This window comes from Bombus pyrosoma, linkage group LG9 (genome assembly GCF_014825855.1).
Source record: "Bombus pyrosoma isolate SC7728 linkage group LG9, ASM1482585v1, whole genome shotgun sequence".
Lineage (NCBI taxonomy): Eukaryota > Metazoa > Arthropoda > Insecta > Hymenoptera > Apidae > Bombus > Bombus pyrosoma.
This window is the reverse complement of record NC_057778.1, coordinates 2,217,899-2,234,627: the sequence shown is the minus strand read 5'-3', so window position 1 is coordinate 2,234,627 and position 16,729 is coordinate 2,217,899. Positions and strand designations below refer to the sequence as shown.

Sequence of the window (16,729 nt, the reverse complement as noted above, 5' to 3'; positions counted from 1 at the left end):
ACTGCAGGACATCAATATGTTATCTTTTCATAATTATCTTAAAAAGTCTCTCAATAACCACATAGCTTTTATATTCTGTGAAACATTAACAATTAGATATTTATGTTTAGGGAAATTCAAACTAGTGTACTTCAAAACACCCTTTTTTTTATTTAATAATTTACATTCACAATTTGTCCAATTTGGACATTTGGTGAAATTTTTTAGCTGTTTAATTATCGCGTGGGTGGTTATCCCCAGCGGGGTACCATCTTTGTGTTTGTTAGGTTATATTCTTTGTGACCAAAACGCCCTTGATTTCATATTTTATTAGAATAAATGCAGATTTAAAAAAACATTTGTTAAATAAAAATATAGATATATTATCTGTAATAATAAATATTAAATAAAAATGTACGCTTCCATACATGTATTCAGTACATATTAGCTGATATTACTATATAATGCATGCATACAAGTCATTGAAAATGGCTGCGCTACAGGGTAGAAATCTGTCAAAAGTACTATTTATGAAAAATACACCACTTATTAGCTTTATTAGAAAGTATGAAAAATTGATTAAATCGAATGACTACGAGATTTCAGTAAGCAAATTAGGTAAGAAAAGCATTTGTATTTGTGTGGAGTAATTAAAGGTTCTTTTTGTATTTTTGATAGGTTAACATCTTATATAAGAACTTATATAAGACGATTGTTTGGGATGTAAAAATTTCATTAATTATATTTTTTTTATGTATTACAGATCCTTTTTCAAAGAAATATTTACCAGGCCCCTATCCAAAAACGGAAGAGGAATGGATTGCTGCTGCAGAAAAGTATAATATGCATATTGATGAATATAAAGCTTATGCTCCAGATAAAGATAGTCTTGTAGACTATCCAAACATACCGATGATAAGCGCAGAAGCTAAAGATCCTTATTATCCTTGGGATCATCCTGGACCAAGAATATGTTATGGAGAAACTGTAGGTATTTGATAGTATTAAACTACATTTGTAACTTGATGCTAAACAGTAATGCCTAATAAATTAATCCTGCTATTTCATTTGTAGTTACCTAAGCGTTTCGATTTGCTGCAAGGAGATCGGTGTAACTATGGTGTTAGACAACCCATCAGTGAACTGAAGGGTGCTGCTATTTATATTGGCTTCGTAATAGCTTACTTTGTGATCGATCACTTTTCAATTAGATGCAGTCAACCTAGAGTAAGATTATATTTTCATTCAAAAATAAGATATTGTAATTTTATGCTTAATGATTAATATATGAATATGCCTTTTCAGATAGCAAAACAATATCCAGGTAAAGGAGTGCATTATACTTTTGAACTAAAATAATTTTATGAATATAGTACCATATATATATAGAATACTACATGTATACTTATATATATGTAACAAAATGTATACATTAATTCTTTCTAATAAATTATATTATTATAGCTCATATATAAACAGTTGACATTTATTTCTATCCTAGAAAAAACATAGAATATATACAATAAATTTATATTTTTTATAATACTGTATCGAGAGTGTAATGGATATAAATTTTTATAATTGTAATTTTATTCATTATTATGTATATTTTAATATTTCATATTAGTCAGATTTTAACGTGATTAATATCTGTATCTGTTTCTAAATGAACTATTAAAAGATTTTACATTACTTATAGAATTGACGCTGTAACTTTTTAACTTTTATGAATAGAAAATACTACGCCACCTGTCGTTGATTTTATTAGTCATGTAGTTTGTACGTAACAAAGTGTCATTTACTGTTTATAGGTAGTTTAAGTTTATATTTTTCGTTGTTCTTTTAGTGCACAGAAAAAATTCTTATTTAAGAAATTTAATTTATAGTCATGAATGTAGGAAATGTTCAAGTACCGAATCTTGATAAAATTTTACGAGACAATGATGAATCTGATTTTATGCCAGCAGCAGGGTATGTTTACTTTCTTCATAAACTACTAATTGTATTAATATATAACATTAAAAAAATGTAATTGGGTATGACTCGTACAAAATATAATTTATATTTATACGAAGGTTATAGAGTTTATAACCACTATAGAATTTAACATTATTCTTTTCTTGTGGTTTCTTTAATTTTAATTCAATAAATTAGCAATTGCAAGGACATGCTTAGAATAAATGTGTATTTTTTACTTTAGATCAAATTTGGCTGCTATTTTTGGATTACAAGCTAAGACATTAGATAGTTGCTCTTCGACAAAACAAATTTCTAAAAAATTAAATACACACCGTACTTTGACTCAAACAATTTCGAACAAAACAGAAGTCATAATAGCTAAAGCAGTACATGCTTTCAAATTGTGAGTTTAAGTATATTTTCTTATTTTAATTGTCCGTTTTGGATATGTAATAATTAATGTTACTTATAGGCAAAATGGGGCTTACATTTCAATTGGCAAGCTTGGTATGGCTCTTACAGGAAATCTTGCAACAAGAATATATCAAATTGTATTATATAAAAGCAAACAAGAACATGTATCAGTTGTCACATTAACACCAGATTTTTTATATATAATACAACCAAAAAATTATTCAAGTTATTATGATAGCAATAAGGAGAACTGGTCAATTTTATTTGAAAATAATGATATTTGCATAGAATTTGCAAGAGAAGTAGGTTTAGCAAGATATTTTTCAAAAAATGGGAGAATAGAAAATGTACTTTATCAAGATTTATCACCAGTTAATAAAGATGTAACAGTAAAAGAAGGAGACAATATATCCATTAAATATTTCATTGTAACGGAAATAACACAGCCTCTTAAAGACATTCCCACAACATTTCAAACAATGACAGTAGAAATATCTATTGATGATAATTGGGAAAGAACACTTTTGGGAAGTGTTAAAGGATTAAAAAGAATATTATTTGTGCCTTCTAATAAACAGGTTTTACATGAGGTTTTAATAAGCAACAGTACATTGTAAATGCACATGTATTTTAAACATGATTGTTTTATAGATTAGTCTAGGACCAGGATTTCCTAAGGAGAAAGATATCTTAATAGAAGTACAAGTAGTAGATATACAAACACCTGGGGAAACTGCCCATTTGCATAAAATTCCAAGTGGTAAAGCTTCTATTATATCACGAATGGCAAAAATGGGACAATCTATATTACCAAAACTCCCATCTACTACTACTGACTCTGAAGATACTGAAGTATACTCAAGTGCTTTTAGTCTAGTTATATGTACATGTAATTGAATCAAGTCAATAATGAATAACATATTTGTAGGATGACATGCCATATAAACCGATTCGTCAAAAGAAGGTAAGTAAATGTTTAACATAATTTTAAATAATATATTTGCAGCAAAATTTAATTTATATTTTGATTTAATTTTACAATCTCGTAATCTTAGGTCGAATCATTTCAAGAAGAATTACAGAGAAAACAATCTCCAGCAGAATTTGAAGATGAAATATTAAAAAATTCACATAAGGTATTAAAACTAAAAAGTGATGTATCAACAACAAATACTGCTTGCAAATCTTTTGTTAATCCATCTGTGATTACTCCTCAATGGTCTCCTACGCAAATACAAGTATATAAATTTAAATGTATTGAAAAATATATTTATACTTGATAATTATCTTGTATTATTAACATGCAGATTTATTGTAGCCAAACTTTATTACCATGGATGGTCAGGTATATTCATTACAGTCACAGACAGTAACTTCAACAGTACCAACAATAATAGATCCAGGGTTAAATATGTTATTGTCTGAAACTCGAATGACAAATGCGGAACTCAGAATGGGAATGTCTAAGATAGCTGATAATGTACAAAAAGTGCTTGACAAGGTACATATATGCTGAAGAACTTACATTTATTTATCAAAATACTATTATGTGTCATATATAGTTTCATGTTCTTGAACTTCAAAATGCTACATCTCCTATAAAAGATAAAACGGCTTTGGATAATATTCTGAAAATGTTGTTAGCCATGAGTACGTCTGAAGAAAAGGTTAGTCAACCATACAAGAATATAGCTAATATAGCTACTGATAATTTCACCCAATTAAATGAAATGAGAGAGAGAATAAGCATATTGGAAAAAGAATTAAATGAATCAAAAGGTAAAATGAATACTCTTATTAGTCATACAACAGTATAGTGGTTATATAATAGTTCAATTTTTTATGCAGAACAAGTAAGAGATCTTGAAACTCAGAAACAATCTTTAGTACAAATTAATGAGAACTTGCACAAAACTATTAAAGAATTAGAAATATCTTTAAAAGATGCAAATATTGCATTCAGTAACATGAAGAAAGATTTAGAAGAAGCGAAGGAACTTAATAACAGATATAAGGAAGAAGCAGTGGTATTAGAAAACAAAATGCTTAAGCTTTCTGAGGAATGCAGCACCACTGAGCAAGTTGCAAGTTCTAAAGAAGTAAATGAAGTAAGGATTTTCATCTACTGTTCTTATGCTATACTTTTTTTATATATTTTAATATTTATGATTGTGTTTCTTAGAATAATAATAAAAACAAGGAAATCAAATATATAATGAATAGAATTTACCACATTTTATCAGATAAATTTGTAGACGAATACTACTCTATAAGTTATATAAGAACAATAATAGCAACTACAATAAAAGTAAGTATATGAACAAGTTAATTCATATATACTTATATACTATTCCTTATAATCTTTAATGAAAATATAATTCTAGAATGTTACATTACAAGTTTTATATAATACTGATGAAACTAATGATGTTGAATTAGAATTACCTACTAATAATACAGAAACTGATGCTTCAAAAATTAGCAATACAGAACCAAAAATTTCTGACTTCAGACAGGTTTTAAAAAAATAATTATATAATTATTTTTATTCATATCTATTTTAATTCCAGATGTATTTTAAATCATTTTTTTCTATAGGTGTCTTCTATATTACAGAATGAACCACCACCCATTCCTCCCATAGATACAGAAGATGATAATGACTGGCTACATTAATAATTATATTCTTCGGTTTATAATTCTATTTTGAAAACACACAAAAATTTATGTATAAAAATAGCAAAAGATAAAGTTTCATGTAAACTAGAAATTTGTAAGCCACCTGAAGACATTTTAGAATTCTTTTAAAAAATCTGTATATTAATATCAATAAATATTATTTTGAATATATCGTTGACTTATCACTTTGTTATAGTAGTAATACTAAATGATAGGTTATTATGTTTTATAATAGTTTATATAACTTTTGTTTATTTGATATCAAGGATAATCAATGAATTTATGCTTGTGAGAAATATTGGCAGATTATTTTGTGACCGGGATTAAATTACCCTAAATCTAAAAAATATCTGAATGTGCAATAAATTACAACAGTTGCGCTGTAGTTCAGTCACTTGTTCTGCATTAGAAATGGCGCAAAATCAAGGTACAGGTTTTTGTAACAATTGGATATTATAGAACATTATATAGATATTATAGAAAAAATGCTACAAAAAATATGACAGGACGTAAGTCACACTGTAAAGATTGAAAATTAGTAGAAGACAAAAAATCCCGCCCGTCTTTGTCCGGCTCTTGAGTAATTCTATTTGGCTGTATTCACGGTTTCGTCGTCCTGGCTTCTACCACGCCAATCAAATTGAGATCTAACCTCAAAGTTTCGAATAAGAGAAACAATGTGTTTGCTTCAAATGTATTGCTATCGAGAGATTTTTTTCGTTAGTAGAAGTCGAATTAAACAATAATGCAAACAATAATTTCAATGATGTTATTTCATTTGTCCCAACATATTCTAACCCTCATTTTATTTTTAACATATAATACATCGTCTTTAACGACTATACAAGATTCGATTTAGATTTTTAGAACGCTCGCTTTTTTGCAACATTTATTTCCTGTAAAATGACACGAAAATGAATACTAATGAATACAAATAACCTTCTAATGTACTTTATACCTATTCTTCTATTAATTAAGTAATATATACTTATTTATAAAATAGACTGTTAACTGTCACTTTTATGATGGATATAAATACTGTGGAAGATGAGGATGTATCTTTTCATTTGGGAGAAATGTTTGATAGTTACGAAGAATTAGAACATAAACTGGAGAAGTTCTCAAAGCGTAGTCTGGTCCACTACTGGAGAAGAGATAGCAGAACAGTTAGTGGAGCTCATATGAAAACTGCTCGTCCAATAAGCGAGCGTTTAAAATATTATTCTGTCAAATATGCATGTATTTATGGCGGTCAGAAATTTTTACCACGTGGAGCTGGCAGAAGACAGTCTCAGTTAGTTTATAAAATTGTATACTATTGAAATTAGATTCCTATAATAATTATTTTTTCCTACTAAATGGATATAAAAAAACACATTCATATCTTCAAATATATTTTATAAATATCATTGTTTTATTTAGATCGATAAGAACAAATTGCCCTGCTCATATTATGTTAAGAGCATCAAAAGATGGTACAAAGCTAGAGGTAACTAGTGTCAATAATGAACATAATCATGAAATCTCAGAGGTAAATAGTAGTAATAAAATGATACTAAGTTAAGTTTTGTAATAGTGTATTTGATTCTATCTTCCTTTTATTAGGAACTGTTTAAGAATCTTCCACAAGAAAGGAAATTATGCGGCGAAATTAAGCAGGAAGTACAAGATCTCATGCAGTTACACATTGATCGCAAAAGATTAAAAGAATATGTACGATTACGAACAAACAAGATACTTCGCTCCAAAGATTTATTTAATATAGCAGCTGCTAATAAACAAAAGAGGAATATAACACCTGAGAGAGCATATCAACTGTTTAAAAAAATTCACGATATAGAGAAGATGCAAGGGAGAAACAATGATGGGAAAGTGTATTCTGAATCTGAAGATGAAATTGCACAAACGATAAAAAGGATAAAAAAGGAACAAGAATCTCCTTGGGGACAGGATGTGAGACAGTTAAATTTCATGATACGAAATTCATTAGTATATTTATTAAATAAATTATTTTTCAGGGATTACCAACAGAATTGGAAGTAAGCGAAGGAAATGATGGTGATGATTCCTACAGTGGTCAATTAACTCAAGAAGAAGTAGTGGATGAAATTGATACAACAGAAGGTGAACTATTAAGAACAAATAATGACGGGGATATTATAGCAGCAAACGGTGAAATTGTAGGAGAGTTAGTGATGCAAGATGGAGATCCATCTGTAATTGTTGAGTCCATCGTGAACGCTGATGGTTCTGTTTTCGTAGATGAGAGAGAATTTAATACCTATTGTAACAATCATTTGTCACATAATGTAGATGGTAGCCAGTCTCCCAGTACCAGAGGTAATTATAATTAATTGTAATTATAATGTTTTTATTTTTGGAGAAAAGAATATGTGACATTATGTTATCATGATGTGTCAGTTTTAGATATTGAAACCATCCAGCCTACTACTGACATGGAAAAAATAAAGGGAACATCTACCTCACCTAAACAACAAACTAGATCTCTTACACCTCAGTCACACCAAACTGCAAAATCGTCACCAAATACTTTTAATGAATCTACAGACTCTAGGATTTGGATCATGAAAGAGGCTACAAATGCCGAAGCAGAGCCTGATAGTGGGCCTGAGAGCGAAATAAATGGTTCAAAATCGACAACGACTTTAAAAGCAGATGTCGATACATCGGAAGTAATATTATCGGACGAAGCCAGTCATCAGTTACTTCAGGAGCAACTGGCAGTACTTCGTGCAGAGAAAGGGAAACTGTATCACGAAACTGAAATGTTAAAACTTAAAAAGGACAAATTAAAGTTACAGATCAATTGTTATTCAAACGAGATACGAAAACAAGAAATGGAAAAAGAAAAGTTAAGACTTGAGATTAAATTGCTACAGTCAAAAGTTATGGAAGATTCTAATGATGTTTCTCATTATATTTTTGTGCCTTGAACAATGCTTTGTGGTCGAAGGAATATGATTATACAAAAAACATGCAGATAAATTGGTAAGATTTTTTCTTTGTTAAGAAAAATTGCACCAAAAACGGTTTTGAAACAAATCGATTGTTTTTACAAGTGTAATGATAAAATTATTGAAAGAAACGTTGCTAATTTATTTAATTTTATTTGACAATTAATTTGTTAATTACACTAATAATTTAATTTCTTGATAAATGTACTTGAAATTGAAGTAATACGATAATGTTTAATATCTCGTCATTTAAAGTTGATATCGTTTGTATTGCATCTGATATATGTATGTTCTTCTATATTAATACTTAAAAGAGACATTCAAAGCGAGAAGTTATTGGAAGTATTCTTTATATCAATAATGTGGTTGATATAGGACAAATGTATAGGTAGTGTAATAAATTATTTTGCAAATAAAATCATTTTTTATTATACGAAAATCCTATATTTTGAGGTAAAGTAATTTACAATTGTTTGCAAATAACGATAGTAATACACTTTATCATTCAATTTATATACTCACTTCTTCCTCCAACTTTTTAACTTCTGTAACTAACTCTTTTATATCTTTTGCCCTGTGAAATAAAAGAAACAGATTTTTTACTGTATATCTAATTAATATATTTTTATTATACGATAACAGTACACACATTTGTCCCAGGTTGTTTTTGATGGCGTTTTCTTGATCACCTCTAAAAACAATTTCTCTTTTCTTTCCAGTGCTTTCATTATTCTCTATAGGTCCAGTTTGCTCCGATTTCGTTTTCAATTCTAGCAATTTGATTTTCATTTCTTCTATTTTTATTTCCATTTTCCTTAATTCCTCTGCTTCTGCTCTTTCAATAGGAGTCATAGACGGTTCCTTGTAATTCACTAGTCGTAATACTTCTTTTGCTCTGTAAACCCATAAGCTTTCATAGTAAATTACTGTAACATATTATCGGTATAGTAATCATAACGGTGTAATGTTTTGTTAACACGTTTTTTTAAAAATCGGAAATACTAACAAGATTTATGATTTAGAGTTCAGACTAATTGCGTGACTTACCTTTGCGCTAATTTTTCTTGCTCATCTTTAATATCTTCATACTTTTCAGCCAACTGTTCAGCAGTCTGATGCAATTTTTTCTTTGTTTCTAGCAAAGTATCTAATTCTTTTAATAACTGGGTTTTTATTACTTTCAACGCACGCATTTTCTTCCCGATTTCTTTCCTCACTGTATCATGTTTGACAAAATATTCTTTACGAAAGACATCCGTGGCGTGATATAAAAGCTAATTACGGAAATCATTTTTTTTTATTTTCATTGAAATCAATCATTTATTTATTTATATTATTTAATACCTGTAAACATTCTCGTGGAGTGACAGATTTCGAACCAATTTTGATAAGGGGTTGTGATGTTTCACGTTTCAGCAACCTTTTTATGTACACGTCGAACGTCTCCTTGTTTACCTATAATTTATATCAGATTATGTAGTATTAAATTCTACATGACAATAGCAGAATGTTTTGTTTAGTTTGTATGATATAAATATATAGGATGGTCATTAAGTAACTGAAGAAAAAAATAGATTGCTCACTTTCTTTTTTTTGTCAATTATAAGCTCTGGAAGTTCGATCTCTGGAAAGTAGTAAAGATCGATAACAGAACGGGTGACGACATCACCGGTATGTAACAAAGCTACTAAAACGCATGGCTCCTGCAATAGTCCAAATCCAAGAATTGGTGTAGCTTCGTTCTGTTCTGTGTGCTTGGTTCTTCTACAGATTAAGTACTGCAAACTGGGTTGATTCGATAGCGATGGTAAACATGTATCCTCGTTTTCTGAAAGAATTTACTTTCAGAAACAGTATTCGGACCACACAGAGTAAATTTTAATAAATATACATCGGGTTTTTCCTGCAGCTCGATAAAATAAACAGAATCAAAAATGTAAATTAATCGAAAAATTAATCTTTCTTACCTTTCGAAGCATTTATGTATTCATCTAACTGAGAAACCATCGGCAAAGTGATCATGTGGATTCCAGCATTGTGAGAACAGAAATACCTATAAATAAATTTCATATTTATTACGCTTATGGATACGGAATAATTATAAAAGGAATAGATAATTATAAAAACTTACCTTGACTTGTTATGTTTGTCAGCGTGAAGATGTATCGGACAATTATATTTTTCATCGTTATCTGCGAAAAACAGACCTAGATCTATTTCCACGCATTCATAAACGTATAATGCATCCTCTGGTGTGTGAAAATTGTAAGTCGAACCATACTGTGACCAAGTCTGAAAGCCACAAATATTCATTAAATACAGAGAATTAATTAATTTCAAATTTTTATAAGAAATATCTTCTCCTAAAAGATTAGTATGTATGATTCGATGAATCTGCAAATTTCGAAACACAGAAGATTCATTGGATTACGAATTACAAAACACTACGTAAGTGTAAAAAACAAATTGCAAGGAACAACTTAAAAAGAACACTCACCGTTCTATCGTTATCATCGTCGTTGATCGTTTCTTCTTTCAACAAGATCGCATGATAAATCTTCCCAGTACACATAGCGATGACCACTATCGGCGGTGTAGTTTGTAGACACATAATGGAACACGAGTCTATTCCATAATTATCATCGGCTGGAGGATACATAGAGAGTGATCCCGATACCACTGGATTTTCATGACTTAATCAAATTAATAAGCACACGTGAAAGAATTATTACATCGAGGAGGAAATTGAAGTTCTTATAATTTTTATACAATGTTATGATATGATAACACCAAAAAGGACTAAACCCATATAAAAAAATAAGATGATAACGCGATGTAAAAAGTTCGATCAATTAATATGAATACCGGTAGAAATTTCAGGGACGAAAGGAACACATAATTACGTACACATTGTGCAAAATATCTCCACGAACAATAAGCACTTCTCCATTTCCACGTAGAACCAGAATCGGCCATTCAATTTGATTCCAATCAACCGCATTATCCTGAAATATAATACTCGATAAAATTACTTCGTATAGTACTATTATTATTATTTATTTTAGTCCGTGCCTCTCGGCTTTGGACGAACTTTCGATTTTTACAACACATTATTGCACTTAGCATATTCTTACCTCTAATCTAAAACTAATGCTTACAATCTATTGCATCGTACAGTACTATTTTAGTGCTATTTTATAACATTCCTTAGTCTTAGAACTATACCTTGGTGATGTCTTTGCCAATAAACAGTTCTGGCCTGCGTAGAGTAGGCGTTGCGAAATCAAAGTCCACCGCTATGTCACCCAAAGATGTGAAGTCTGGTATCCTCGATGGCGAGCCAAATGGTACACGACCAACTTTCCAGGATTTTAGACACTTTGGTCTATTACCCACTTCGCATTCGTATAAACTGGCAGAAGATGAAATTATACTTATTATCAGTTTTAAGATATTTTCTGGCATATTTTAAGCCAACCGTACAAAACTTATTGTTCGATTAACGATTAAACGAACGAGAAATTTCAGAAATTTTGAACGAAAGACTAAAATTAGACGGAAAGAATAAATTATACTCGCGACGTACGTGAAGCTAAGAAACGTTAGTCTAATCCAAGTATATAATAATATTTAGCAGACTTAGAAGATTAATGGAATTTTATCAGAATTATTGTGTAAGAATAATTCTTAATTACCGAAATGTATTTTCAGATGTTAGAACTAGCAAATGAGAGTCATTTGTAGATCCTGGATGCCACCTTGCCTTCCGAATGTTTATCGTTTCATTGTATACACTAAAAAGTAAGAAAACATTATATATTTATTATTAAAAGATTGTTGTTATATAAAATATGTCTTACATAATGATAAATTGGACGTGACTTGCTAAGCTCGCATTCAGAATTCAATATTACTAAGCTCAAAGTTCTAAAAAAATTCCGTGAGTTTCGTGAGAAAAGTTTTTAAAAGTCGCACACGAAAAATTCTTTTTCCTCTAACTGGTCTCGTCTTTATACACTTTGTCCATCCGTCTTTAGGCGTGTCCTCGTTAAAATTTAAATACATGGGAAAATGTTCTGTCCAATGCAGAAAAGTTTATGAATTTTCGGGGGCATCTCCCAGTAACGTCGTTGACGTTGTGCACGGTCGTCTGCCAGATATAAGTTAAGTACGATACACGTATATCCATGTGTTCGTCAACAGTAATTAAAAGGTTCGTTATTGTCCACGTGTAATTTTTTGCACGAACCATAAGGTTACGATATGGTTAATTGTTTTTATGCAAGCGACGCAAAATATTTCAAAGTTATGAATTTCCAGTGTTTTTCCCAAGTGGACAATTTCTTTCGCTAGAATACCTTCGATCGTTCGAATAAAATATTTAAGACGTTTAAAGAAATGGCAGATGTTTTACCTGCATAGAAGAGGTTCACTTTGCTATTTTCAACGTATTGCTTACGCAAATATAATATTTATTTTATACCTAAAAAAGATGTTTTCTTTTTCGACGAAAATGCTATAATTTCTGTATTTATTGATGCCTTTTTCTAATATAAATAAATAAATAAAAGGTATCGAATGTTCGATGAACGGTGCATTTTGGATCTGCTGCCTGTCTGGCCACTGTCTTACCTGTTCTACTTGTTCAGTCTCACGATCAAAAATAAACTATCTACAATAGCAATTTCATGATGTTTTAGGTACAGTAATATAATCGTACTTTAACATTTAACAACATCGCTGATTAATACAGCTTAGAAGCAACTAAAATGTGTTAAATATGATTTCGTTTCCTATAGTAACAGTAATAATACGGACAAGCGTGTCTCTTATTATTTCATTGCGAATATAATTGAATAACATTGAATTCTTTTCATTTCTGGAAAAATGCGTTCTTCGCAATTTATGTGGTTGTTGTCAGGACCAGCGACACCTTGACAATTAAACGCAATCCTCGGGAGGAAAATCTCTAATTCGAACACCGAGAAAAGTGTCGAAAGCGAGGTTCGTCCCGCCCCGTCGGCCTTTTGCTTAGTTATCCCGACGTGTCGTTATTTAACGCAAATTACCCTAATCTTTCACGATCGTCGTACCCCAGGCGGCATAACGAAAGGAATACAGCAAAGCGTGTCGCGGTGTTTGTTTTTCACGGGGACGAGCCGGGGACGAGCCGGGGACGAGCGGCGACGATGGTCGCCTACATTTCGTATATTTTATTATTACTCTCGCACTTTCCGTGGCTGGACACGGTAACGCTGGCAAAAGGGGTTGACGGTGGTTAGCCGTGGCCGTTATTAATGTCCACGGCACAGCGTTGGCCAGAGGCAGGCAAGGAGCGTGCAGAGGGGTGGGCAAGAAAAAGAGAGAATCACGCAGAAAAAGCGAGAGAAAGGGGTTTGACGCAAATGGAGAACGAGAGAAAAGCGGAGGGAAGAGAGAAAAAGGGCAGGAGGAAAGAAAGGGACAGTGAGACGAGGAAAAGCAGGAGGAGGAGGAAGAGCGTTGGAAAAAGAAACAAAAAATCGATGGGCATAGGGTATCGTCGACTGGTTACAGTGGATACACCAGCGACAAGGACGAAAGCAACTTTACCATCACCAACGCTCCCGGTTGCAAAAGCACGCCACAGTTCTTAATAATTGATAAAAATGTACGCACGCACGCATAGAGAGAAAGAGAGAGAGAGAGAGAGAGAAGGAGAGAGAGAGAGAGACAGAGAGTCGGTCGAAAACCAGACGACGTGGTCAACCCCAGCGCCTCGGTCTGTTCTCCCTACCCTTTCCGTTCGCGTCACGTCGTTCTCGCTCGGTTTTTCCCTTTGGGTCGGCCACCTCTCTCTCTTACCCCTTTGCACGCCCAACCTTTCATGTTTCGTTGACAAAGGCACACGCAACGATTTATTCGCACTTTGCACCGCAGCCTCGCGGGGATTTTTCTTCGTTCTGTCACAATTTTGGTATTATCAAAATTTATGGCTACCCCTACCACGGTCGCGCTGGACCATACGTGTTCTCTATCCCCACCAACTGCTGCTAACCGGTTTACGTGTTTCTAAATGCCAAAATTTCATCGTGCCTCTCCGTTCCTCAGTTGGTCTTTCTCGATTCAGAAGAGAGCGGTAACGATTCTTAAATGAATGGGCCGAGACAAGACATTCTCGGTACTAACGCTAAGCGACAGATTTAGACTTTAAGTTATTCGATTTATCTCCGATTTTTTCGACCAACTGTCAATTCGGTGCTTTCATCCGAAGCTTTCGTAAATAGTTTCCATAATGTTGTCTGATTTTTATCGGGATCAGGATCAATTATCATGTCCTACGTAAGGAGAACGAGTCCTGCAACCAGGAATTATAATTTATTTTACGATATACCGATTTGAAATTCGATCGCACGAGGCAATCGGTTCGTCGCAAGCTCTTACAGCGCTGTTAATTCAAGCGCAGCGGCGTGGTAGCCGGTTCGAGCGTGAAATCTGCGAGATCATATTCTTAGGTATGTGGTTTCATTAGAGTCTCAATTACAAATCTGACAGAGTCTATTATCTCAAAGGAGAAAAATGTGTAATAATGCTCGAATATTTGGACGCGAAGCACGCGTCGACTAGTATGCCGCTGTGTCAACTATCGCGGAGCTACGGGGGAATTTCTTGGCCGGAAGAAAAGAAAGAGAAGCGCGGAGGGCAGCTGCTCGAATCTAATTAAGAAATTCTTACACGGCGGTGCCGCGCATTCTGCCACACCCTTGCGCCCGTGTGCTTGTACACTTCTCTCTCGTCAGAGGCGGTTCTAGAAAAAATTAAAAATAATTTTTCCTACATAAACGTATTAACCTCCGGGCGGAGCGGAGCTTTTTACGCCGCGCTTTCCTTCCAATTTGTACAAAGAATGGCGCGGACCTGACTTCAAAGCGGATCTTACGCAGTGTCGTATCATTTTGTTCTAGAAACTTTTCCGTCGTATTTCCCTTCAGTTGTGCGCTTAAGTTACCTGCAAGCTTTCGTCGTGGCTTTTCACCGACCCCGCTTAACCCTCCTACTCGTATTCCCCCGATAATTTACCAAGCTTGTTTGTTCACTTCCTCGCTTTTCTCCCGCCTGGCTGCGTTCAATTGTCTTCAAATTTGTCTGATAAAAATACTACTGTCGACAAGCTCCTAACTCTCTATTACGAATCCAAATAAAATAGACTTTTCGAATTTGCATTCTGAGAAGAAGAGTGCCGAGCGGTTGAGAGTTTTTCTTTTTTTCATTAAATAGAAAAGAATATTTTAGCGAAGAATTATCATATAGGGTGGTTGTTGCTATAGAGCTACAGTGGTGCAACCAGGAAAGGGGATATTTTTATATGAAAAAATAAATCGAAAGTAAAGAACGAAATTTTGTTGCAGACAATATTTTACGTGTTCTCGTTTTAATTTCTCCGATTATAATTAAAGACTTTGTCATTTATCTCTATAACATCTTCCCCGTTAAAAGTTTTGTAAAGACACCAACCTACGTATGGTAATAATTCAATTCTATAATAATAAATCACAAACAAACATTGCAGATTTTTAGAAAGTCGATAAGAATTTTTGCACCCTTTTGTAAGACACAGGCTGCTTGATTTCCTATTAAATAGAAGCATTCTTGATTATCGATACCTCGTCTTTCATCGTAGACGTCGTATACAGCCGGGTTAACGAGTTATGTCTAATCTATGCATCCGCTTATCATAATGGCTCTCGTTATATCGTGAGCATAGCTTCCTAAGCCCTGCAAACCGCCCCCTCGACTACCGTTGTCGTCTGTGCCCTAGCCACCCTCCTCCCTTATGTACCATGCCGCCGTGGGAACGTAATAAAAATACTCCAAGTAACTGAACGATATTACGTCGTTACGGGACCACCGAGCGGAATTAAGTGCTCTGCTTTCTTCTCGAACATTGATGTCGATTAAGTACCTACTACATATGTATAGGCTTGAAATTTGGGATCGCCTTCTCCTTTTCTAAGAAAATTTTCCAAGAAAATTCTGTCAAAAACTGGAGACCTGAGAGTTTGGAATCGACTTGTACAAATTTATTAAAATTACACGCTCATTTATCGATGTAAATGCCAGTTTTTTTTTTAGATCAAACATGTGATGTTTACATAATATGGAAGTAAATTTATAATCATAGCATACGTAAGACCCGAACACAGGTCGCAAAATAAAATATATTAGTTGTAACGTATCAGATACAACAGACGTATTCTAATGCTTTTAAATAGATGTACTAAATAACTGTACAAAAAAAAAAAATAAATTAAAATGAAAATGTTTGTATAACTCAGTTACTTAAATAAATGTTACACAAAGAATCGATGAGAAAAGATTGCATGCCGTGTATCATAGACGTTGTTTTATTGTCAATATCACGTATCAGGATATACATGACTTTCAAAATAGGAACTGTAATAATTAAACATTAAAAAAATAATATCGTTTGCATAAAATATACATATTTTTAATATACTAATCTAACATTACAAAACTAACAAGTTACGAAGTTAAACTATTCATCTAATATTCGCATCTTTTCCAATTGCATCTTTAATAGACTGTAGGCCGTCTTTTTTGAGAATATCATCCAATTCTCGTTTAACTTTTCCAATAACTGGTGGCCCTCGGTACGTGAACGACGTATAGATATAACATGGAAGTAAATTTTCACTTATTAATTTTGCTTTGTTAATTCGAAG

The 16,729-nt window shown here is 32.6% G+C and overlaps 4 protein-coding genes across 8 annotated transcripts in view; 3 read left to right on the top strand and 1 right to left on the bottom strand.

The window, feature by feature from the left end:
* Positions 1–250: 250 nt before the first annotated feature.
* On the top strand, positions 251–1,448 carry LOC122570548 (NADH dehydrogenase [ubiquinone] 1 beta subcomplex subunit 8, mitochondrial). Its single transcript, XM_043732981.1, has 4 exons — positions 251–597; positions 743–966; positions 1,054–1,206; positions 1,285–1,448. Exons 1-4 carry the CDS (start codon positions 444–446, stop codon positions 1,336–1,338), a joined length of 585 nt encoding a protein of 194 aa, XP_043588916.1. The 5' UTR covers positions 251–443; the 3' UTR covers positions 1,339–1,448.
* Positions 1,449–1,748: 300 nt separating this feature from the next.
* On the top strand, positions 1,749–5,200 carry LOC122570614 (FK506-binding protein 15-like). The gene is made up of 12 exons (XM_043733155.1): positions 1,749–1,950; positions 2,180–2,341; positions 2,411–2,930; positions 3,004–3,204; positions 3,281–3,316; positions 3,408–3,590; positions 3,671–3,853; positions 3,915–4,131; positions 4,201–4,460; positions 4,535–4,660; positions 4,737–4,868; positions 4,951–5,200. The coding sequence occupies exons 1-12, from the start codon at positions 1,868–1,870 to the stop codon at positions 5,026–5,028; spliced, it is 2,181 nt and encodes a 726-aa protein (XP_043589090.1). The 5' UTR covers positions 1,749–1,867; the 3' UTR covers positions 5,029–5,200.
* Positions 5,201–5,347: 147 nt separating this feature from the next.
* On the top strand, positions 5,348–8,424 carry LOC122570616. 5 transcript variants are annotated; one of them, XM_043733162.1, is made up of 6 exons: positions 5,348–5,540; positions 6,035–6,325; positions 6,454–6,562; positions 6,637–6,984; positions 7,050–7,371; positions 7,453–8,424. In XM_043733162.1, the coding sequence occupies exons 2-6, from the start codon at positions 6,054–6,056 to the stop codon at positions 7,983–7,985; spliced, it is 1,584 nt and encodes a 527-aa protein (XP_043589097.1). In that variant the 5' UTR covers positions 5,348–5,540; positions 6,035–6,053; the 3' UTR covers positions 7,986–8,424. The 5 variants fall into 5 exon arrangements, with proteins under 5 accessions (XP_043589097.1, XP_043589095.1, XP_043589096.1 ...); XM_043733161.1 differs by lacking the exon at positions 5,348–5,540 and adding an exon at positions 5,625–5,750; XM_043733159.1 differs by lacking the exon at positions 5,348–5,540 and adding an exon at positions 5,638–5,725 and having other exon boundaries at positions 7,459–8,424.
* Positions 8,411–16,729, bottom strand: part of LOC122570615 (nuclear pore complex protein Nup88) — a 71,922-nt gene continuing 63,603 nt past the window's right edge. Inside the window, exons 3-13 of the mRNA XM_043733156.1 lie at positions 11,702–11,800; positions 11,232–11,418; positions 10,914–11,011; positions 10,504–10,699; positions 10,138–10,298; positions 9,974–10,059; positions 9,590–9,834; positions 9,351–9,461; positions 9,054–9,280; positions 8,656–8,901; positions 8,411–8,580 (exon numbers count right to left, since the gene is read on the bottom strand). Coding sequence (XP_043589091.1) covers positions 8,517–8,580; positions 8,656–8,901; positions 9,054–9,280; positions 9,351–9,461; positions 9,590–9,834; positions 9,974–10,059; positions 10,138–10,298; positions 10,504–10,699; positions 10,914–11,011; positions 11,232–11,418; positions 11,702–11,800 — 1,720 coding nt within the window. The 3' untranslated portion in view covers positions 8,411–8,516. The remainder of the gene's footprint in view (positions 8,581–8,655; positions 8,902–9,053; positions 9,281–9,350; positions 9,462–9,589; positions 9,835–9,973; positions 10,060–10,137; positions 10,299–10,503; positions 10,700–10,913; positions 11,012–11,231; positions 11,419–11,701; positions 11,801–16,729) is intronic.